Source organism: Miniopterus schreibersii, assembly GCF_964146895.1.
Source record: "Miniopterus schreibersii genome assembly, chromosome: 9".
In the NCBI taxonomy this organism is placed as follows: Eukaryota; Metazoa; Chordata; class Mammalia; order Chiroptera; family Miniopteridae; genus Miniopterus; species Miniopterus schreibersii.
Window position 1 is genome coordinate 62,707,780 of NC_138118.1, and position 23,472 is coordinate 62,731,251.

A 23,472-nucleotide genomic window follows, 5' to 3' on the forward strand; every position below is an offset into this window, starting at 1 on the left:
TTCACCTTCACTCTGCCAATCCAGAAGGACAAAGTTAAGTGGTAATTAGACTTTCTTGAATACTTTCTTTTCTTTACCAGCTTCTGTGTGTGTGTGTCCAAATTTTCTTTAGGGAAAAAAAAAAAAAAATCCATATAGAGACTTTAAGGCTTCTTTAAAAGAGGAGAGATGATTTTGCAAATTATGAAAAGCTGATGTTTGGTTTTTAATTTCCTTTATTTTCAAGTTATGATCCAAGTTCGTGGATTCTAAGACTAGCTCTCACTCCTAACATCTCCCTCCAGGGCTAGTGATCCTCAGGATAACATACCTTCCCAGCATCTACAGAGAGAGGCAGAGAGAGAAGGAAAAGTCAGCGGAGAGGGAGGCGGGCGAACAGAGGCAGGTCCTAGCTAGAGCTCTCGTCTCCCTTCAGCGAGAAGTGAGCTACAGGCTGGGGCTTCCACTCAGCCTCCCCTGTGGGCTCACAGAGATAATATGTTTCACTTAAGATACAGCTTCTGACAACATGTTGACTGTTAAAAAAAATAGGCAGGATAAAATTTAAAAGGAACACTCTTTTCCTTGAATTTTCCCCTTAAAATGTGTATGGAAACAAATACCAGGGACTCAGAGAGAAACTGTATATGAAGTCATGTAGTAAATGTTTTAGTCCGCATGTTAAATAATCTGAGAGTGAATATTCACAAGAATCACATTTTTAAATGTTCTCTATCTGTGTGCCTCAATACCTTTCTTTATTATTATTGCTCATTACAAGACAGTAACATAATAGTATAATTAATATAGTACAATACATACTTATATAAATTATTTATAATGATTTACTCTGGAAATGTAAATGATCACACAGTTCCATTGGAGTACAAATCCACTCCAGTATATACTGAACAAATTTTGTATCATGCCTCCATTTAAATAAGAATAACCTGTTTCTCTAACCAAAGGAATATTTAGTGTAATAACAAAAGTTTTTACTAATGTTTCACTCAGAGCAGAAAATAATGAGATTTATGTATTGAAGTTTCTCTTTCTACTTTTGAATTTTAACATATGACAGATATTTTGTCATAAAGAAAAAAGAATATTACAGTACCCAAATTCAGCGTGCTTATTGACACTGTTGAGGTGCCTTAGTAGATGGGAGTCAGTCCTTAGTCTGACCAAGACAGACCCTCGATAAAAGAGCCTCAGGTGTGTCTGCTCTGCACAGTTTACTCGGCACTTGCAGACACAGCCTCTCCTGGGCTCTCATGATGACCCCAACAGACAGAGATCTCCTTCGGAGATGATAGTTAGCGCCACGGGTCTTCAATCTTTCATTCTAGTGGGAGAGAACATGAGAACACCTGCCCCGTTCATTATACAGAAGCAGAATCGAGGTGTGGTCACTCCTAAGTGATGGGGCAGAGACCAAGAAAAAGTTGGCATTGAGCACTTACCACCTCTCTCCTTAATGACCTGGAAGCATTTAAAAAACAGAGTGGGTGTATTTCTAAGGGAAAGTGCTCTCTGTAGGGTAATATTGATCATTCATTTTCCACTCGTTTAACATGTTATAAAGCTCCTGCTGGGTGGCACATCTAGTGCTGGGGCCGGGAATTTCTCAGGGAACAAGGCAAAGAGGCTGCTTTCCTGGAGAATTGACTCTTGTGGAATAGGCCAGGCAGGAAATGAGTAAAATGACTTCAGAAAGTGATACATTCTTTGTAGGAAACACAGATGGGGATACAGTAGTGATCAGGAGGCAGGGAGAAGAGAGAGGGTTGCTTTCGTACCGACGGTCAGGGAGGCGAGCCATCCTGGCAGAACCAAGCCTGGAAGCAGGAATGAGCTGAAGCAGTGTGTAGTGGAGGCCACACTGGGGGTAGAAGAGCGGGGATGGGGCGTCAGCAAGAGAGGAAGGCGCAGGAGCTGCCGTCAGGTTGCAAAGGGCCTCGTAGGCCTTGGAAAGTGGCTGGAGTTTGCTCTCGGCACAAAGAGGTGCCACCAGTGTTTTTCTGTTAAGAAAAGAGATACGGTCTGATTTTTGGCTGTAAAAGAGCCCTTTGCCTACTGGGCAATAGAAGGGCAGGCGTAGAAGGGGAAAGGCCAGTGAAGAGGCTGTTTTAATAGCCCAGGAAAGAGATGATGGTGCTCTGCCCCTGTGGGAAGCAGCAGGCGAAAACCAGCCAGAGGCGAGATATATTTTGAAGGTAGAACTGACCACAGGGCTCAACGTAGAGGGAGGAGTGGGGAAGGAAGGGGCCAAGGATGACTCCAGTGTCGTGGCAAGAGCGTGGGGTGCATGGTGCTAGCATGCAGGCTCATGGGGTGGAAATCAAAGGCTCACTTCTGATGTTAGCTCAGAGAGGCCTGTGAGAAATCTAAGAGGAGCTATGGGGAAGAAACTAGACGTGTGAGACCAGAGCTTAGAGCAGGGAAGATAGAAATGTGGATGCTACTAGCACGTGGATGGCAGTTAAAGCCATGGGACTGGATGAGAGCACCTGAGAAAGAGAGGAGGGCTCTACCCCGAACTCTAACAGAGCAGCAAAGCGATGTGAAAGTTGCCACAAGGAAAGCAGGAGAAAAACCATGAAGTTAAGCTACGTGTTCAGATTGGTGCAAGGTCCCCAGGAAGCCCACAGGGGAGGATAAATAACTTTATCAATTCTTAGATTGCTCTCCTCTTCTATTGCACCTGATAACCACTTTACCAAAATCACACACCTACAGGCACGTTTTTAGAAGCTACTATGTTACCTGCTTTAAAATCTTACCTTTGCTCCAGTGTCCCCCACTCCACGTAAACCCATTGGCCCAGGGGGTCCTGGTAATCCTCTTGGTCCCTAGATGGCAAGATAAGGGAGAGAGTGAGCAGCCTTGCTGTTTGTAAAGTTCGGAAGGAAGGAAGGAAGGAAGGAAGGAAGGAAGGAAGGAAGGAAGGAAGGAAGGAAGGAAGGAAGGAAGGGAGGGAGGGAGGGAGGGAGGGAGGGAGGGAGGGAGGGAGGGAGGGAGGGAGGGAAAGAAAGAGAAAGAAAGAAAGAAAGAAAGAAAGAAAGAAAGAAAGGAGGGAGGGAGGGAGGGAGGGAGGGAGGGAGGGAGGGAGGGAGGGAGGGAGGGAGGGAGGGAGGGAGGGAAAGAGAGAGAGAGAGAGAGAGAGAGAGAGAGAAAGAAAGAAAGAAGGAAGGAAGGAAGGAAGGAAGGAAGGAAGGAAGGAAGGAAGGAAGGAAGGAAAGAAAGAAAGAAAGAAAGAAAGAAAGAAAGAAAGAAAGAAAGAAAGAAAGAAAGAAAGAAAGAAAGAAAGGAGGGAGGGAGGGAGGGAGGGAGGGAGGGAGGGAGGGAGGGAGGGAGGGAGGGAGGGAGGGAGAGAGAGAGAGAGAAAGAAAGAAAGAAAGAAAGAAAGAAAGAAAGAAAGAAAGAAAGAAAGAAAGAAAGAAAGAAAGGAGGGAGGGAGGGAGGGAGGGAGGGAGGGAGGGAGGGAGGGAAGGGAAGGGAAGGGAAGGGAGGAAGGAAGGAAGGAAGGAAGGAAGGAAGGAAGGAAGGAAGGAAGGAAGGAAGGAAGGAAGGAAGGAAGGAAGGAAGGAAGGAAGGAAGGAAGGAGGAAAGAGAAGGAGGAAAGAAAGAAATGAAAGCAATGCCCAAACTTACAGCCACACCAGGATAGCCATCGCCTTTGAGACCTGGAGCGCCCACTGGTCCTCGAGGGCCTTGGGCACCCTGGGAAAATCCCAACACCAGGTGATATCATAAGACTAAACTGTGAAACACCAGGCAAAACTTAAGCAGAATACCAGCTCAATATGCCAAAGGTGGATTTGGTAAGTGCAAAGAAATGATTGGAAAATGTTTAAAAGGAAGTCCTACCACATACGGTAACTTATCTCTTCCTAAGTCCTATCCATTGTGTCGGTGGGAATCGTGGAATGCATGTAGGGTGTGTATCTGAACCATTACCAAGTGCTCTATAGGAAACACACTTCATAGGGATCAGAAGATGGCTGTTTGCCAATATTTATAAGGGGATAGGACACAGAGTTTGTGGTTCATATCTTGAGACCTAGGAAAAACTTATAAATTTGCTTTATAGTGATAACCTTAGGCATCAATAACTTTTAGTGTAACTACTGGCCTCCTACATAGAGGACAGAGAGGGTGGTTATTGCCTTTTGAACAAGTTTTTGAGATGTATAACTTTACAAATGGAAATTAAATAAATTTTTGGCTAAAGTAGAATGGAAAGAAGAAAAAAAAACAAGGAAGACACTTCTAGAAGATTTATTCAATATAAATCTTAAATTTAAAACTTATAATATTCCTTTTATACCACATCCCATTCTGTTACTGTCATAACTGTTGCAATGGCCTTTGTCAATACACATCAATTATTCTTGGTTTTTACATTAGGAAGAAACTCTACTAATACATAGAACTTTGTTTTCCAAGATTGGAAAAAGTAGCAAGACTCTCAATGCTTTTCTTATATGCTGGCAAACACTGAAATCAAACTGCCATTTTTCCAAGCCAAAATGTTGCCCAAAATGCAACTCCCAGAAAGTTTCTAATTCTACTTCTGTGAAAGAATGATTGATTGGAAGGGGGAAAAAATATGCATACCCTTAAAACAACAGGAAAGTTAAATTTGTTTTGAAAACCATGCATGCAACAAGTTTTTTTCTCTATTAAGTCTAAGAGACTGGTTTTATATGATTAACCTCCTAAGAATGATCATCTTCAGAACACATGTGGTCACTTATTAAAACTTAATTTCTTATTTATCATTAACAGAAATCCAAGGCAAGGTTTTCAGGAAAGGTAAGTTTTGGTATATCTCCAACTATAGGAAACTGGCCACTTCTCAGAAGCAATTTATTATGCTATTCCAACTATGTTTAAGGTTAAAGCTTTAAGCATCCATATGGGATATGTCCCAAAATAAGATCTCCATTTCTCTCCATGCTTACACAAGGAGCCAGCCAACAACAAAACAAAGCAATAACTGCTCCCTGGTTAAGTTGAAAGGAAAAGAAAATTGGAATAAAAATTCACTTTCAGTTTTTATTTATAAGTCTCAAGCCTATAACAAATGATCAGCAGCTGTTGTTGTTTAGCCTCTGGCCCTCATTGGGGGTGGGCATTAATAGTTCACAAACATGTTTTCCTAGAGAACTTTGTCTCTCCTGCAAAAATTGTAGTTAGCGTGTTACTTCTAACGTTAATAGGAACATCAGGAGATGGGGAGAAGGGGAGAGTTCTGACTCAAATTTTTTTTTTGGACTCCTCACAATACATTTTTAGATGAAATTTTGCCACTTGGCCTCTTGGCACTGGATTCAAGAAAATATCGTGCAAAGTGATTCAATTTGAAGTGTCTCTCATTCAACATAAACTAGGGCAGAAATCTTAATCTGATGTTTTAAAATGGGCTTTAGGGGAAATCTGGGAGCTCCCTGAAGTAACACACAAAAACTGAAAATATGCCAAAACTTCCATGAGGCATTTAACCCCTCAAATGCTTAAAAACCAATGCATTAGGAAGAATGACAGAAAGAGCATCTTTAGAGGTCAAGGGATTCAAAAATGCTTGGGGTAAAGAGGAAAATAACTTTAAGTACTGTCACCAACAACGTCCAATGATGATCAGTAGAAAACTGCATATTTAATTGGATTTTATTTCTGTTGTAAGGAATAGTATAATTAGAGAGAAGTAACTATAAATCATAAACTTAGTAATACACAGATCCAGGAAGTTATCAAACACTATGAAAATTGTCACCCAAATATTCTTGATCAAGGTCATATCTAGAGTTTTAGCATTGTGAAATTTGAAATTTTCTCCTTGACTTATACATAACTTAGGTTCCCGTGTGTTTCAAAGTCTGGGGAGTAAGGTGATCATCTTGTTCTGGTTTGTCCAGGATTTTCTCTGTTTCAGCTTGAACCTCCCACATCCCTGGAACCTCCTCTGTCCCCAGTAAACCAAGAGATTGTCATTTTAGCAAGGATGACTGCTAAAGTGATTAAGAACAGTGACGGTCAGGATCCTCCCTTGACCTTCAGAAAGAATCCCTACAATTTAATCAGTGTATAATGGGTTTTGCATTATATTTCAAAGATGGTTCTAAATTGCTTTTTTTTTTTTGAAGTTTGAAAATCACTGATGTTAGTACTTGAACTCTTTTGTCTAGAAGAGACAATGTGATAGAACTGAAGCCAGCTTCAAAGCTACATAACAACATGCTACTAATTTACTAATTGCTGATTATGGAGCCCTGAAGCCCATTCTCATAGACGGGGATGTGCTTGTTGCCATCTGGAATGCTAAATATTGCTGTAACGCTCGGTGTTGTGTGAGGGGAATGGCACTTTGTCACCATGGAAAAATAGAAATGACTACTTAAAGCTGTCTTCTCCTATCGTTATTTGCATTTTCATTTAAAATAACTCTGAAAGATGGATGACAAAGCAGAGAAATTTGATTCATAAAAGCTTCCAAACATAAACATTTTGGACAATGTTTTGCAGAAGAGATACATCGGCCATTAATGTGAAAATGAAAAAGGCTAGAGGCCATATAATCTCATATCACAGACATTACAAAAAGAGCATTTTCAAACAACTGTTTAGCCAGCAAAAAATTTAACCATAGGAGTCATCATCCCCTACATTTATGAAAAATAAATGATCTGTTGGCTTGGTGTTTTTTTAAGGGAATAGTCTGTTCTTATATTTGGGTTCATCAACAGATACTGGAAGTAGAACCACCTCAGTCATCAACTTATAATGCATTAAATCTACTTTTATTCTCTCACATACAGAAAAAATAAAATAAAAGAACATGAATAAAGCCTACCTTTGGTCCTCGAATAGCAATGCCAGGTTCTCCTTTAAATCCAGGCATCCCAGGTCCTCCTCTATCACCCTGTATATTTCAAATAATGTTCAGAGTTTCAGACTTTAGGTTGCATGGGAAATAATGGCAGGGGGCAAAAAAGTGATTGGTTAGTTTGTAAAGGGCTTAATCTGTTAGGCTCAGATCTTGAGAGAGTATATTCTTCTAATACACTTGAGGGGAATTTCAAATCCTAAGTAAATAAAAGCTGTCAGTTAAGGCTACTAAGCTGGTTAGAGAAAGGCCACTGAAATAAGAGGTGGCTGACTAGACAGAAATATTTAGACTGTAAGAATGCCTGGGAATGCTCTCAGATTGGAGTGGATTTCTTTTCTGTCACACTTTCTGATTATAAATCCTAGAGGATTCTTCTGAATAAATGCAGTCAATTCTTACCTGCATTAAGGTCTAGAATTTGGGAGAGGTAATTCAAACTGAAATGACAAGTTCAAGACCAGGAGCAGAAATCTGGTTTCTAATCTTATATTTGCTGCTGGCCTTTAGTTTGTTTAAGTGTGATATATCAGGATTGAACTAGATAATATCTTGATTTTCTTCCAAAACTAAAATTCTAGTTGACTGGTATCATGAATTTTGCTCCTTCCAACTATCTAAGAAAAAGAAAAAAATATTCCCAGGAATGCATACCTTAGGCCCAGGTGGTCCAGGAATTGATGCTCCAGGAATCCCAAAAGGACCCATAACACCCGGATCACCCTAAAAGCAGAGCAAAATACTCATTACATTTCATATATATATATATATATATATATATATATATATATATATATTTGAAAATATATATATATTTTTCCTGTATATATATATATTTGAAAAAATATATATATATACATATACATACAGGAATTATATTAGCAAAAACATAGAAGTGTGTTTCCAGCATTTTAAAATATCATGACCTGTCTGTTTCACAGATCAATATGAAAATATTTTTACATCTTTATTAAACCACTACTAAAGTTATTGATGACTAAGATTTCAATGCCATTAATAAATGCACTCAACTAATTTCTAAATATTATTAAAATTTTATCTCTTGTGCATCCTTTTATTAGTTAATAAAAATTATGCAATTCCTGGTGCTTCCTTTTTGTTGTATGCCAGGGAGCTCAGAGGGAAATATTTGTTCAATTATAACAATTATCTTCAGTGTAAGGTTTTAGGTATACATGGTAGATAAATAATGTTTCTTATAGTTTATTGCTTTTTCCTTTGTTATTTTGTTTTGTGGCCCATGGCATGTCAGTCTTCCATTGTAAACTATCTCATATCCCTTTTAGAAATAGAAAGCATATGGTAAAAAAAAATTTTTTGGTGTCTCAATATTGAGTCTCAATAAAGACTCAGTTTGAAATACCAAGTAGTATCTCTCTGTCCCACCTAGTTCTAGACCGATTATTCTAAAATTTTGGGGAGTAGAAAAATCATCAGAGGCATTTGGTAAAATACAGAGTACAGGGTTTCGGTCTCAGAGATATTAAAAAAAAATTTATTTTTCAATTCCAGTTGACATTCAATATTATATGAGTTACAGGTGTATAGCATAGTGGTTAGACATTGATATAATTTATAAACTGATCGCCCCAATAAGTCTAGTACCCACCTGGCACCATACATAGTTATTACAGTATTGTTGACTGTATTCTCTATGCTGTTCTTTATATCCCATGGCTATTTTGTAACTACCAATTTGTATTTCTTTATCCCTTCACCATTTTCACCCTGCCCCCCCCACCTCCCATCTGACAACCATCAGTCTGTTCTCTGCATCTATGAGTCTGTTCCTGTTTTGTTTGTTTATTTATTTTGTTTTTTAGATTCCACACATAAGTGAAATCACATGGTATTTGTCTTTCTCTGTCTGACTTATTTCACTTAGCATATTACCCTCTAGGTGCATCCATGCTGTTGCAAGTGGTAAGATTTCATTCTTTTCTATGGCCGAGTAATATTCCATTGTATATATGTACCACAGCTTTATTTGGTTGTATACTGATGATCAGTCACAGATATTTCAATCCAAGAGATGTAAGGGCTGAGCCCAGGAATATGAATTTTTATGAGGCACCTCTGGTGATTCTGATATAGGTGCTGTTACCTCATTAAACACACTGTGCAAAGCAATTATCATTAAAAGAGGAAGCACAGACCCTACAAGTATTTAAAATTACCCATTTGGCATTATTAGAAGAAAATATTAGGACTACACTATATATTTTTATATCATCTTTTAAATTTTCATTTAGATAAACCTTATTACATTAATATGATATTGTATGAATTAAAATTATAATTAAAAAAATAAACCTATATTGGAATGTGGTCAAATTTTATTTTATTACTATTAGAGATTCATACAGTTTGGAAACTACTGATCTAGAACAGATACAGCAAACTGCGACCTGTGGACCAAATCCCACCTGCCATCTGGTTTTGTGCAGCCATGGGCTAAAAATGACTTTCATGTTTGTAAATGATTGTATGTAAGTGCATACATAATATCCTCAATTTTGCCTCTTGGCCAGCGAAGCCTAAAATATTTACCACCTGTACCTTTACCAAAAAATGTGCCTCCTCCTGCCGTGGCCAGTGTGGCTCAGTTGGTTGGAGCATTGTCCCATATACTCAAAGGTTGGGGTTTAATTTGGGGTCAGGGCACACACCTAGGTTGCAGGTTCGATCCCTGGTGGGGTGTCTACAGAAGGCAACCAATCGATGTTCTCTCTCACATTGATCTTTCTCTCTCTCTCTCTCTTCCCCTCTCTCTAAAATCAATAAGCATATCCTCCATGAGGATTTTAAAAAAGAAAAGAAACTTGCCTCCTCCTGCCTTAAGGAATGAACTATTCTTAAGATCATGAGCTGCCCCTTTGATCTCCTGCCTCCTTTGGAGATTCGCTGGTAAGGACTCCTGCCCTGAGCCATGTTCATCTTCACAGCTGAGGCCCCCTGCTCTGCTGGGTCCCCAGTATGAGGGACAGGCTGAGCACATCGGCCTACTGGGGCCCAGGTCATGCCAGTGCACATGTGTGCCGATCCTCAATTCCAAAGCTACAAGGCAAAGGCACATGACACACCAGGATCCTGGCAACAGATAACCACCCAATTCAGTCCTATGGCAGAGAAATAAAACATTAACCTGTTAAATATTTCACTAAGGTCAGGGCAAAAATTATGCTTCCAAATTTAATCTACTCTACTTTTTTTTAAAGAGGCCAGTTACAGGACTTTTAAAATACAAAGTTATATACCTAGGAGGTATACAATTTTTTAAAGACTTTGTTTTAAGGTGTGATTATGCTTTCAAATATAGCAATTCTTCATCAAAAAAAGCTTTATTTCAAAATACAGAAAAAAAATCACTTTGAATAAGAGTAACTAAGATATAAAGAGTGGTCACTGTCATTAATAGTAATATAACATGTTTCTTATAAGGTGGGATTTTTCATTATGTGCTCCTTGAACTACCTGCAGCAGAAGGCATTTATTTAAGATCAGACACCTGGTACCCCCTCACCTACTAAATCCAGATCTCTGGGCATGGGGCCAAGAAATATGGATTTGTAACAAGCTCCCTGGGGGGTACTGAGGGACACTGATGTTTAAGAATCACTGGTCTACCGGGGGTGCTTTGTTTTGTACCTGCTCTCATCCGGCCAGCATCATTTTTTCTTAGTTCATTCATAGTCTGGTCCTTGTCTCTTTTTACAATTAGCATCTTCCTAGAGGCCTGAACTCTCTTAGGTTTGCAGTGTCTGTTTCCTGACACATCCAAATGACCTCAATATTGTCTCCTGCTAAGTCAGGACATGTACCTAATTGCTTGCCTCACAATTCCCTTAACTTCTTCCTCAGTTCTCTGTCCCAGCCACTTTTTCAGGACATAAGTCCCTACTTTCCATCACAGTATTGATTTTCTCTCTGAGTAACTGCATGTATTAAACTCTCACTATGTGCCAGGCAGGAACTGTGCTAAGCGTTTTATTAACTGTTTTAGTCTTCCCAACAACCCTTTGAAACAGAGATATTATTACTTTCTTTCTATGATTAAAACAACTGACCCTGGAAGGTTGGGGGGGGCAGGTGAGAATCCCACTCCCCTGCCCTCTGGGACCCCGCTAGTCATCCCCACTGCACCACCTTTCAGCCTGGGACTCTATAAGTTGTTCAGCAACACAAGACGCTAGAGAACTGGTATCTCCTCTGGTCCTAACTTCATCCCAACTTCTGGATATTTGATTGTTAGTAGAGCAGAGTGACATACGGATTTTCCCTTGGAAGCATAAATATTCCAATGAAGGGTGCATATTTTATGCAGTATCTTTATTCTACTCAATTATGGTCTGGAGTAGTATATTCTCTAAAGCCTTTTTCATTTGGGGGTTTTTGTTTTGTATTTGTTGGCAAGGAAACAGGAAATCAAATTTGCAGCAGAAATCTAATATTCTATTAAAACCAGACACAATTACAATCTCCCCAAAGCAAAAACAAGAGTATAAAAACCTCACCTTTGGCCCTTCGGCCCCTGGAAATCCCCTCTGCCCTTGATTTCCTTTGCTCCCTTTCTTTCCTTCGTCACCCTGATAAAATAATCAGAAGAATACAGTGGTTGCATTAACGAACCTTCCTCAGTCGTATAACAACCTTATCAGGGCCACATTCTCGACTGATCCCGATTTTAAAGTGACATGACCCAGCCCAGCTCAGTTACACAGGTTTGTCGATGTTCTTGCACATATGGGGTACTTCGGAACTGCTCACCATTTATTCCATGTGATTTAATAAAACAATCTAAGTTCAGTATCTTTCTTCGGGGACTTTTGTTTGAATTTACAATTCTTTTGCACCCTTGGTCCATTAACAGGTGGTTCTTTAGCTTTCATGCTATTTCAGTTTTAAAACATAAAATGAGATATTTTTCAAACCCAGTCCCATTTATTCCTCTGGGGGGAGTCTAGTTCTTTCTCCCAAAGGAGACTGATCATTCTATTAGTAGAAAGACATGTGAGCATTAACCTGGGTCAGAGCTAGAAACTGCCTACTGACTGTTCCCCAGCCTGGTTGTGTATACCATTGCTCCCCCAAAAGAACTGTTTTACCTGCATCCAGAAGCCTCCAAGCATTTCTTCTCCTATAACCTTCCATAAGCCACAGATCACCTCAAAGCCACAAACCCAGCGGCCTCTGTTTTCAATGCGCGTTCTCCTTGCTCCGGTGGTGGCATCTGCCACCTTCTGGAACCCTTTCTCCTTGGTTTCCCTAACGTGGTAACTCTTCTGCTTATCCGTGTCCTGTCTACATATTCTATCTCCAGCTACTGTACAACATGAAATTCAAACCTCAGCTCTGCTTCTCAGAGATATCATTCATTCTTACAGCTTCACTTATTAACTCAAGGGCCAATTTTCCAAAAGTACATTCTAGGATACACTAGTTCTCCCAAATGTTAGTAGGCGAGCATTTCTATAAGTATTTTTGCATGATGTTAAAAAAGTATGCTCTGTTCACATTCCCCGCTCCCCTCCCTTCCCAAGGATCTTATAATCTGGTAAGTCAATAAATAAAATTGTTGCCAATTCTACAAATATATTTAAATTTCAAATTCTCACATTTAAGGTTAAGGACTCAAATTTAGCCAATACATTTCAAGACATAGACTTCTTAAGCTATCAGTTACTATTTTAATACAATTATAGAGTACTAATTAGTATACAGAATTTATTTTTACTTTCCTCATTTAGAATTCTTCAGAATCTTTATGTGGGCATTGATGACTGTACATAAAAACTGCAGGAACATCTGGCACCTTGGAGGCTGTGGGTTATGCCACTAATGGTCTTATGGATGAATTTGGATATTCTCATCTTGACATATAAAGATGGTATTCACTAGCATTTTTACAATGTATAAAATAATTTATTCCAAATTGTGAAATTAAAGCTGCCATTTAATAAGGAGATATTTCTTATTACTGTGTGAAATTCCATAAATATTTAAAGAAAATTTATGGACTTTCAAGTCTCAAGAATGTATCTCAAGGCTTCTTTTCCTTTCCTATGTGTTTTTTAAATGTCCGCCTGGCTATTAAGATAAACATGTGTTGCACTCTTCGTAGAAGCTGGGTCTTATAATAGATGTTAGGAAATAAAAATGAATAATACATACTTGCTTTCTTCCACAGCTCACAAGCTAGTATCCATAACTTTTAGCCAGAAGTAAACACATTTGACATAGCAGGAATAACAACTGAATTTCCTAAGTTGGCTCCTTAGTATCAAGACCAGAACATAGATAGTCTGCTTCCCCCAACACGATCAGTTCCATACCTTAGGGCCAGGCTGTCCTTTTCCAGGTGGTCCTTCCGGGCCTCTTGCTCCTGGAAGCCCTGCTTCTCCCTAGAGGAAATGATACTGATATCTTAGCTGACCCTTCATGGACAGCATATATCAGCCCACCTTATTTCTTATGGCCAGTGGGTTCTCTGCTGAGACCCCCCCCCCGCAAAAAAAACAGACCAGACGTTAACTCTACTCTCAAAAGTAATTTGGAAGTTTACCAACTTGAATAAATGAATATCAAACTCTAGTTTAGCTCAGAGCAGTTGAAATATCATGAAAAACTCCCAATTTCTCAGCCAATTTCCAAAGCAATAAGTCACTTTCCTTTGGCTCAGCATTCATATTGGTGGTTTGTTTTTTAAAAAAACAAGAAAGACCTTCAGCCTTTCCATCTGCTGTTTTTCAATGCTTATATTGAAAAATGAGTATTTCACATGTCCACTCAAAATCGTTCAGGAAATCTTTATAATGGCCTTACTTCCTGAATGCCTTCACAGATGCTTCATTTAGAGGAGGCGAAAAAACTGGTGTTTTTCTCTAAGTTTAAATTAGAGTGCTTTCTAGGAATCCCAAAAAGACTAGATCACTGGAGGATGTCAGGTCCAAAATACCAGAGAAAAGGCAGGTTTGAAACACTATTCACTCTTTGACTTGGGGCTCTCTTTCTCTCTGAAGTAAGTGAACAAGGAAATTTAGACTTGTGGAATTTTTTTCTTAAAAGACTAAGTTTGCCCTGAATTGTTTAATCTGAGTCCTGTAAGACCAAGGTATCAGTATGATTCAATAGGTTTTATTCCTGTAACACGAAAAACACAGTTACCTTCTTCCCTGCAGCTCCATCTTCTCCTGGTACTCCTGGCTGTCCTGGGAGCCCTGTTGAGCCTGGTGCCCCCTGGTGGAAGAGCAAAGGTTTTATTTCCAGAAGTTCATGTTTATCATGCACCCCATTTTGTGGTACTTGCAATTAGATAGATCTTATGGTGTCTGAGAAGAGCCTCTGAGCTGAGAAATCAAAATAGTAATTAATAGTAATTAAACTATTTGACCTTGGACAACTTACTTAACCTCTCTGGATCTCAGTTTTGGCTTATGTTTTTTGTTATGGGTTGAATTGACCCCCCCAAAAAATATGTTAGTACCTGTGAATGTGACCTTTTTCAGAAATAGGATCTATGCAGATGTAATCAAGTTAAAATGAGGTCATTAGAGTGGGCCCTAATCCAACATGACTGGTGTCCTTATAAAAAGAGGAAAACACCATGTGTACACAGGCACATAGGGAGAACACCATGTGACAACAGAGGCAAAGATTAGAGTGATGTAGCTGCAAGCCAAGAAATGCCAAGGATTAGCCACCACAAGCTAAGAGGCAAAGGACTCTTCCCTACAGGTTTTTGGGGAAGCACGGCCCTGCACACACATTGATTTTCTGTTTCTAGCCTCCAGAACTGTAAGACAATAAATTCCTGCTGTATTAAGCCACACATTTTGTGGTACTCTGTTACAGCAATTCGAAGAAACTAATATAAAAGTGTTGGGGACCTACTATCACTTCCAGCTGTAATGCTCAACAATCCTACTTACTTTCAAGTAAATTTAATGATTAAGAAGAAGTTATTTAATATATTCAGAGAAAACACTTGCTACCTTCAAACAGTATAAAAGTGTCCTTACTATATTTATTACAGGCAAAATATATTAAAGATAATTGAAAGTCATTTCAACTAAACCAAACTAAAAAAGCTAGTGAAAAAAAGAATGGTGAACCTAAAAATAAGAAGAAAATAAAGATGAGAACAGAAAATAATAAACTTGAAAACGAAAAGTAAGAAGAGTAACAAAGTTAAAAGATAATACTTTAAAAAAACTAATAAAATAAATAAATCTCTAGCAGAAATGATTAATATTATTTTTAAAAAGGCACAAATAAACAGTATTAAGAATTAAAGAGATATAATTATATACATCATAAATATTTTTTAAAATCATAGAAAATTTCTGTGGCAATTTCAAAAAATACGTTGGAAAACATTAATAAACAGATAATCTTCAACAAAAACATAAATTACATAAATAACGTAAGAACAAATGGACAAGCTATCTAAACCAATAGCATTAAGTAAATGAATCAGTAATTAAAGGGCTTTCACGTCCTTTCCTTTCAGCACCACAAACTTAGTTTTACAGTCAAGCCCTATCAAATTGTTAAACCTTTGAAGAACACATATTTCCTATCTTACACCAGCTCTGAAAAATAAAAAGGAGGAAGTCTACACAATTTATTTTATGAAGTTAATATCTTGATTTAAAAAATCACACAAAAGCCCGACCGGTGTGGCTCAGTGGTTGAGCGTTGACCCAGGAACCAAGAAGGCTCGATTCCAGGTCAGGGCACATGCCCTGATTGGGGGCCCAGGAGGGGGCATGCGGGAGGGGGCTGATAGATGATGTTTTCTCTCATCAATGTTTCTCTATCCCTCTCCCTTGCTCTCTCTAAAAATCAATAAAACCATTTTAAAAAATCACACAATAACAAGACAAGAAAACTAAATTATAGACCAGTCTATAGATTGGTTGAAAATAGATAACAACTTAAGGGCCCAGTCAGAATGGAGGAATAGGGACTGGATTTAATTTCCTGCCTGATACAACTAAAAATCCAGACAAAATATATGAAACAATGTCTCTCTATAGACCAAATAATGAAGGAAAATAATCCCTAAGAGAGGGAAAACAAATCAGGTGACTGCTACGGTTTCCCCAGTTTTCTGCCTGGGTAGTTTCCAGACCATGGTGCAGGGGGCAAGTACCCAGGCAAAATTCAGAAGTTTAAGGAGACAAAGGCAGCCAGGTGTAAAAAATTCACAGAACAGATTACCAAAAAGGAAGGAGTTTCATGGAGGGAACTATGATCTGATGAGCTTCCCCCTGGAGTCAGGTGAATACTGTTCAGCACAGTGTCAAGAAATGACCCAAGGCCAGAAAAACAACCAACTTATAGGATTCGAGAGAAACAACAGCAGGCCAGAAATAGTGCCTGCTCCTAATGGCAAGACAGGGAACCTCACAATTCTGAGGGCAAAGCTCGGAGACCTAAAAAGGGTCTTGCCTCAGTTAATTTCCCCCCCAAATTAACCCTAGACTAAATGCTATTCTTTTCCTACCTAGTAAAACTTAAAAGCAAGACCCAGAGGCTCAAACTGTTTTCAAGTAACTTAAAAAGCATCCAGGAACAAAGCTAAAAAATAGTTATAGGAATACAAAAATATCCAGTACTCAAAAAAGAGGCAAAATTAACAAAGGTTGCCATCCGATCAGAAACTATCAGGCGTTCAAAAAAGCTGCAAAATACAGCCCTTTGTGCCGGGAAAAATCGATCAATTGAAACTGATCCAGAAAAATGACACAGGTGATAGAATTAGTAGACAAAAACATCAAGAAACTATTATGACTGCATTCCATATGGGTCGTGGAATACATGGGTGTCCATTGTATTATTCTGTGTAGTAGTATGTTTGAAATATTTTATGTCTTAAAGTAAGAGATGCTTAAGATCGCACATCTAGTTAGTAGAAAAACTGGGGTTTGAACTTAGTCTAACTGCTGAGCTTTTCTGCTCTATATTGCCTCTCTGAAGTTGGCTTATATATATGACATCATATATGCATATGCATAAATATATTCACTACATATATGTATAGACATATGTCATATTTAGCACTTAGTACATTATGGGGCACATCAAAACCACTCAACAAATGGCAGCAATTATTAATACGTTAGTACACTTTTTATCCTGTCATTATATGTTTATATATATGGAACATGTATGTTCTTCTTAGGCCTGCATCTTATGTTTCTTCTTATAACCAAATACGTTTAGGAGTGATGACAATAACAGCAGAATAATGGTGAAATTTAACGCTTAGTGTGGCTCATCAGATTCTATAAGCTTTCAGGATGAGTTATAGAAATTATGAAAGGGGAAACAAGGGTTCATTAATTTATTCAACAGCATTTATTGAATGCTGTACCTATCATGTCCCCCAAACTGGGGATTCAATAATAATGAAGAAAAAAAAGGAAACAAGGTCCCTGCCCCAATGGAGCAGCATTGTCCAATAGAAATATAAAGCGAGCCATGTATGTAATTATAATTTCTCTAGCAGCCACATTTATAAAGTTAAAAGAAACAGGTATAAATAATTCTAATAATAGATCTTATTTACTCTACTATACCTGAAATATTATCACTTCAATATTTAACCAATGTACAAATGTATTAATGGTATATTTTACTTTTTTTTTTTGTAACAGGCATTGTAAACCAGTGTGTATATTACTACATTTGTAGCACATCTCAGTTCATACCAACCACACTTTAAGCATTCAGTAACCACATGTGGCTAGTAGCTGCAATATTGGACAGCGCAGTTCTAGAGGGTATAGTGAGATGAAAAGTGCAATTGATCCTTGAACAACATAGGTTTGAGCTGTGTGGGTCCACTTACACGCAGATTTTTTTTCAATAAATATACAGTCCTTCTGCATCATTGGGTTTTGCATCCAGGGATTCAACCAAACTTGGATTGAAACTATTCTGTGGTTGGGAATCCTCTGATGCGACAGCCAACTATAGGCATTCTTCTGCACCATTTTATGTAAGGGACTTCAGCCTCCAAAAATTTGGTGTCTATGGGGGTCCTAGAACCAATCCTCCGCACCCCCACAGACGCCAAAAGACAGCTTGCTTTAGGGGATGTCAAAAATTATTGGGGAAGTCTGCACCCCTAAGCTCTACATTGTTCAAGGGTCAGCTGTAATTAAAAAAACACGCAAGTTAAATGCAAGTTGAGATAAGAGGTAAAGGCAAGGGAAACAAACAGCATGTTGAGATATAAAATTACTGGGTGGCAGAAGTGTGCTGGACTTACTGTAGATTTAGGGAATAGGTTGCTTAGGAAGCCATAAAGCAAAGAAAGGGAAGTAACCTTTCCTGAACTCCTAGTTAGTCCATGCTTTGTTTTATAATATGGCAGGTGATAATGTTCTTAAAGAATCCCTCTGTTCCAAAAGAGGGCCTCTGATGCTAATAAATAAAAGAAACAAATAGCAGTCATTAAAATAAATAGATTTTGGTTTTTCTTAAACATTAAGAGTTATACTGAGCATCGGACCCTTTTCTGAATAAATACTCTATACCTATAAAGTAACAATTAAATGACACATGCATGATCTGTATTTCATTTGGATATAAGTGAAACTTTACATAATATCACATAAATGATCTAAATGATTCTGAGCAGCATAGTCAACTCACCTTTGGACCTTGTACTCCAATCCCCACCGGTCCTCTAGGGCCTGTAGGTCCTATCTGGCCTACTTCTCCCTAATAAGGAAAGAGTATTTGGAGAGTATTTGACCAGGGCAGCAAAACAACAATAATATATTTCTTCTTTGATCTCCCAAGAGCTGTCTTTCTTATATCAACAAAATAAGAGGAAACTGAGCTTCATGTGCTCAATTCATATATATATATATATATACCCCCACCACATTTGAAATGTGTAAATGTATAAATGGTCTGGCTTAAAATATAGGCTATGTAACATATTCAAAATTGATTTTAAGGAGCCCTCCCGATAAAGGGGCCCTGGAAATGATAGGTATTTATGTTCTAGAAGAACTGAAACTGATACATGAGAAGCCAAGATGACTGAGGGTCAAGAACAGTATTGTAACTGGAGAGAACAACCTGAGCTTTTGATGATGTGCCCCTAATCAGACACGCGAAGGACAGTAACAGTATTCTACCGAGCTGCTTCTCACATGGGCATCACTAGGGAATGTGCCGAAGGTGAGAGCTCTCAGAGAACTATTATGATTAATGATCCTTTGAAGCCACATTAAGGACAGCTAATTAGAGAATAGGTGCCGTACCTCTCCCAAAGGATAAATAATAGTTCTAATTTAGGAGATCATTTGATTCCTACATTTATAGAAAATGTTTATTTGTTGGGTCATTTTTGACTCCATATCTTTCGCTAAATGTTTTAGTAGTTGGACCTGCTGTGGGAATGCTGGTGAGAATGTGTCAGTCTAGAGAGGCATGTAACCACAGGTAGACTCTACTGATACTACTGTTTGAGTTGCTAGAACAGGGCCTCATAAGTAAAACTAATAAAGAAAACAAGAAAGGCAGATTGTGTAAAAAAAAGCTTCTAAGAGCATAAAGAAGATATATTACATTTTCTAAACCATTAGGAATATCAGTAAATTTTACATTAAGTAGAGAGCTCTGGTTTTTAAGTTCATTTCATCTGCTACTTTCCAAATGACTGGCCACTGCCCAGAAAACAGCAGTTAGACAGACTATCAAAATATGAAACTTCTCTTTCATTGAGAAAGTTACCTTGGAACCAGGTGAGCCCTGTCCTGGGGGTCCTTGAGGACCAGGGGGACCAATAGGACCTTGGATTCCCTTTAAAATAAAAATAAAAAGAAAAATTTTAGTAGCATTAGTGAAATTAAGAAGAAATATGAATAAGAGTATTTTCCAATCTTCTAAAGTAAGTTTAGCTCATGCCCTGTAATGAATTACTAATACTCCATATTAGTTGAATGGGATAGCAGAGGCTGTGCTAGTTGAATCATAAAACACATTCTCCCCTCCTCCCATAGTAAGAGAAAATTCAGCAGACCCACATGGCTGCCAAGAATAAAGACATTTCCCAGTCCCTGTGGCAGCCAGTGTTGCCATGTAAATGGAAGCGATGTGTGTAATTTCTGGTTCAAGCCTGAAGCCCTGATGAGCAGAGACACCACACCAGCTTGGGGTTCAAAAAAAGAGATATAGCACTTCAGCTTGTTAACCCGTTTCACATCGCAGTCACAGGCAAGCAAACCTGTTTCCTAGCTGTACCAGTTTATATATATCAAGATGTTAAAATGATGGTGTGACCAAGGCTGTAAGAAGCGATAGGCAGCAGCCACCAAACCGATACATGCTCAAACAGTTGACTCTCACCCATGCTGTAGGTACAACAAGGGGAAGGAGGCAGCATTTATAAAGTTCTTCTTTGGAGAAAGGAGTCATAAAAATTTTTCTTTGGAAAAAATGAGAGGTGTTTCAGTTGCTTCGCTCTTTACCCCATTCGAGAAAGGGAACTTCAATGAAACCACTTGAAGAACTTGATAAAAAAAACAAAACAAAAACATCACCAACAAAAAACAGCTACTAATTTTTATTTTTAAGAACTTTTTAAATGTAATGTATTGGTTAATAAAATTCTATAGGTTTCAAGTGTACAATTCTGTAATACATCATCTGTATATTCTATTGTGTGTTCACCACCCAAAGTCGAGTCTCCTTCCGTCACTATTTATCTCCACTCTACCCCCTTCTACCTGCCCCTACCCCTTTACCTCTGGTAATCACCATACTGTCTGTGTCTGTGGGTTTTGTTTTATTTTTTGCTTAATCCCTTTGCCTATTTCACCCACAGGGGCGAGTGTCTGACTCATGCCTGAGAAAGCTAAGGTGGGCCTCGACAGCCAAGAGAGAGCTGGGTGGGATCAGACTGAGCGTCAGGGTTTGTGCAAAGGCCACCTGAGTATTTTTTGTGGACCTGATGTTTTCTAAGCATGAGACAGAGTAGGCCGCGAGCTGTTTTGAGTCCTGTCCAGCAGGACCTGGGAGAGTAACGGAACTCCAACAGAAGGAGTTGGTATAGAGTAACCCCCCGGAAAAGCTGAGGCTGCTGGGGAGAAAGAGCTGGAGGGAGAGAGTGCTAGGAGGGGCAAAGACGGGGGCCAGTGCAGGATCCCCCCGAGAAAGAGTGTCAGCATCAAACTCCTGCCAAGACCAGAGGACTCAAAGCCCCCTGACAATGGACCAGCCAAGAAAGAATCTTTGTACCCGGCCTCTGCTCCCAGCCTGGACTCAGCTGGGAGGACTGAGAAGCACATCCCTTCCCCTGAACCACAGGCTCTCCACGCAGCTCATCCCAGATGAACAAAGACTGAAAGGAAGATTTATACATTGACCGGGTAGTTTTTATTGTACAATTAAAACTGTGATTTGCAACTTAGAGTGACCCTATAACTTTCTATTAACAAAAAGTGATAAGAAAAATCTATAGCTTGGCGATAATTTCTTTCTGTGGTAGGACAAAGAAAAAACTTCCCCTGATGAAAAAAAAGTTTTAAAGGGATATTGAGAGAAAAAAACTAAGATTTTATTTTGCTTACACCCCACAAGTCATGACTGTGCATATAAGGGTTACAGAAATATGATTATTTTATTATAAATGATATGCCCTTTCCCTAGCTAGATGATACAACTGCTTGTTCTTTTTTTTTTTTTTTTAATGTCTTTATTGATTTCAGAGAGAGGAAGGGAGAGGGGGAGAGAGAGAAAGAGAGAGAAATGTCAATGATGAGAGTCATTGATCGGCTGCCTCCTGCACGCCCCCTACTGGGGATGGAGCCGGAAACCCTGGCATGTGCCCTGACTGGGAATCAAACTGTGATCTCCTGGATCCTAGGTCAGTGCTCAATCGCTGAGCCAGGCCAGCTGGGCTGCTTGTTCGTTTTTAAATGACAAATACTATTACCCTTTCTCTCATCGATGAAGATGAAACAGTCTAAACAATTTAAGAAAGCCCAATTTTAAAATATTGAACCTTTATAAGAAGGAATTCTTCCTAACTTTTTCAGTAGTTCACAAGTAGTATGCAATGCGACAAGGAACCAAAAAATTCAAAGGGATGTGGCCATATGTGCATATACATGTGTATGTGGCTATTTATATTCTATTTTATTTTATAAAAGATTTGAGGTTGTCAAGTCTGCAAATATTTAGTGAAAATCCGCAGGCCACTTGAGGGATATTATATGCTTGTTGCTGGGAATGGAATCAGAAGTTCCCTCATGAACAGATGAGTGAGAAAATTCATTTCTCTGAGAAAAATAAGAAGATCTAATAATTACAGGAATTCAATGGATAAGCATGTTAAATTGAGGATAAAAATAAAAATGAATAACTGCATGAATTAAGGTTAAATTTAAGTAGAATTTAGATCATTTGCCTTAAAAGGATAAACAAATTCTTTTCTTGTTCAGGGCAGTTGACAAATAGCACATTCTATTCAGTCTCCTATCCAATGGGGCTCCGTTCCACACGGACACGTCTATCTCAAAAGTTCTTTTCTCTTGGAAAAGAACAGAAGGCGGTGAGAAAACAAGAAATCAAGGAGGTTCGAGGACTTTTTTAAGCTAAAGGAAAACAACCTCCAGGAAGAACCAGCATTAAAGGCAACAGGAAGCTGCAGGTGGGAGGTCCAGAATTCACAGGCCATCTGGAAGGACTTGGCTTTCTTTGAACCTCATTTTCAGCCTTATCGTGGTGACTCAGCACCAGGAACACCACAAGACCCAGGATGTGACAGTACTGTCCAGCCACTTCTGGGATTAGAAGGTAAACAAATAAACTACAAAGCTTCAGAATGCCTGGTCACAGAGTCAAGCCGTACATAGTCAAAATGTCCACCTCTTAATTATATTCTAAATACTTATTTACAGATTTATCTTGGCTTCTCTGACGCTTTAATCCTCCTAATCTACTACACTAGGACCTCTACCAAGAAAAAGGAAATGGAAAAAGAAGTCACTCCAACTTTGCTGTTGCTCGGATTAACAATAAAAGTATACTAATTAATGAGAAGATGGTTAGCAATAAACTCAGAATTAATGCCAACAAGAAGCTTTGGAATTATCTCATTTTTAAAAATCCTTTTCTTCTCCCACTATCCTAGATAACGGAACTATTATTCATTCTCTAGGCAACAGGAAATTCAAACCTTAATCATAAAATTTAAGCAAACTGGTTTACCATTTTCTATGCGGGAGGATGTTCAGCATAAATTTGGATTTACTGGTCACTTGATTAAATGAGATAATGTATGTAAACAACTGTAGATAGTATCATTATGTTATCTTCATATTACTTAGACATAACAAGATTACTCAGCTTTTCCAGTAGTTCTGGTCAGAAGATTTTGGAAGCAATTTCAGTCATGAATGTAGAGACAAGCTAAGAGATCTTTTCTTTCTTCTTACCAAAAAGGGCCAAGTGTCATTTATAAACTCTATTTGTGGCTTGTGTCTATTTAGGAATGGTGCCCCTTAAAATTAAGTAGTTACCTCTGATTCTGGACCTTGTTTTAAATGTAACACTTT

At 38.7% G+C, this 23,472-nt stretch overlaps 1 protein-coding gene across 1 annotated transcript in view; it reads right to left on the reverse strand.

The window, feature by feature from the left end:
* COL28A1 (collagen type XXVIII alpha 1 chain) overlaps nucleotides 1–23,472 on the reverse strand; it is a 139,362-nt gene that overhangs the window by 60,973 nt on the left and 54,917 nt on the right. Inside the window, exons 17-25 of the mRNA XM_081147142.1 lie at nucleotides 19,646–19,714; nucleotides 18,554–18,622; nucleotides 14,054–14,125; nucleotides 13,222–13,290; nucleotides 11,404–11,475; nucleotides 7,523–7,591; nucleotides 6,836–6,904; nucleotides 3,634–3,702; nucleotides 2,763–2,831 (exon numbers count right to left, since the gene is read on the reverse strand). Coding sequence (XP_081003268.1) covers nucleotides 2,763–2,831; nucleotides 3,634–3,702; nucleotides 6,836–6,904; nucleotides 7,523–7,591; nucleotides 11,404–11,475; nucleotides 13,222–13,290; nucleotides 14,054–14,125; nucleotides 18,554–18,622; nucleotides 19,646–19,714 — 627 coding nt within the window. The remainder of the gene's footprint in view (nucleotides 1–2,762; nucleotides 2,832–3,633; nucleotides 3,703–6,835; nucleotides 6,905–7,522; nucleotides 7,592–11,403; nucleotides 11,476–13,221; nucleotides 13,291–14,053; nucleotides 14,126–18,553; nucleotides 18,623–19,645; nucleotides 19,715–23,472) is intronic.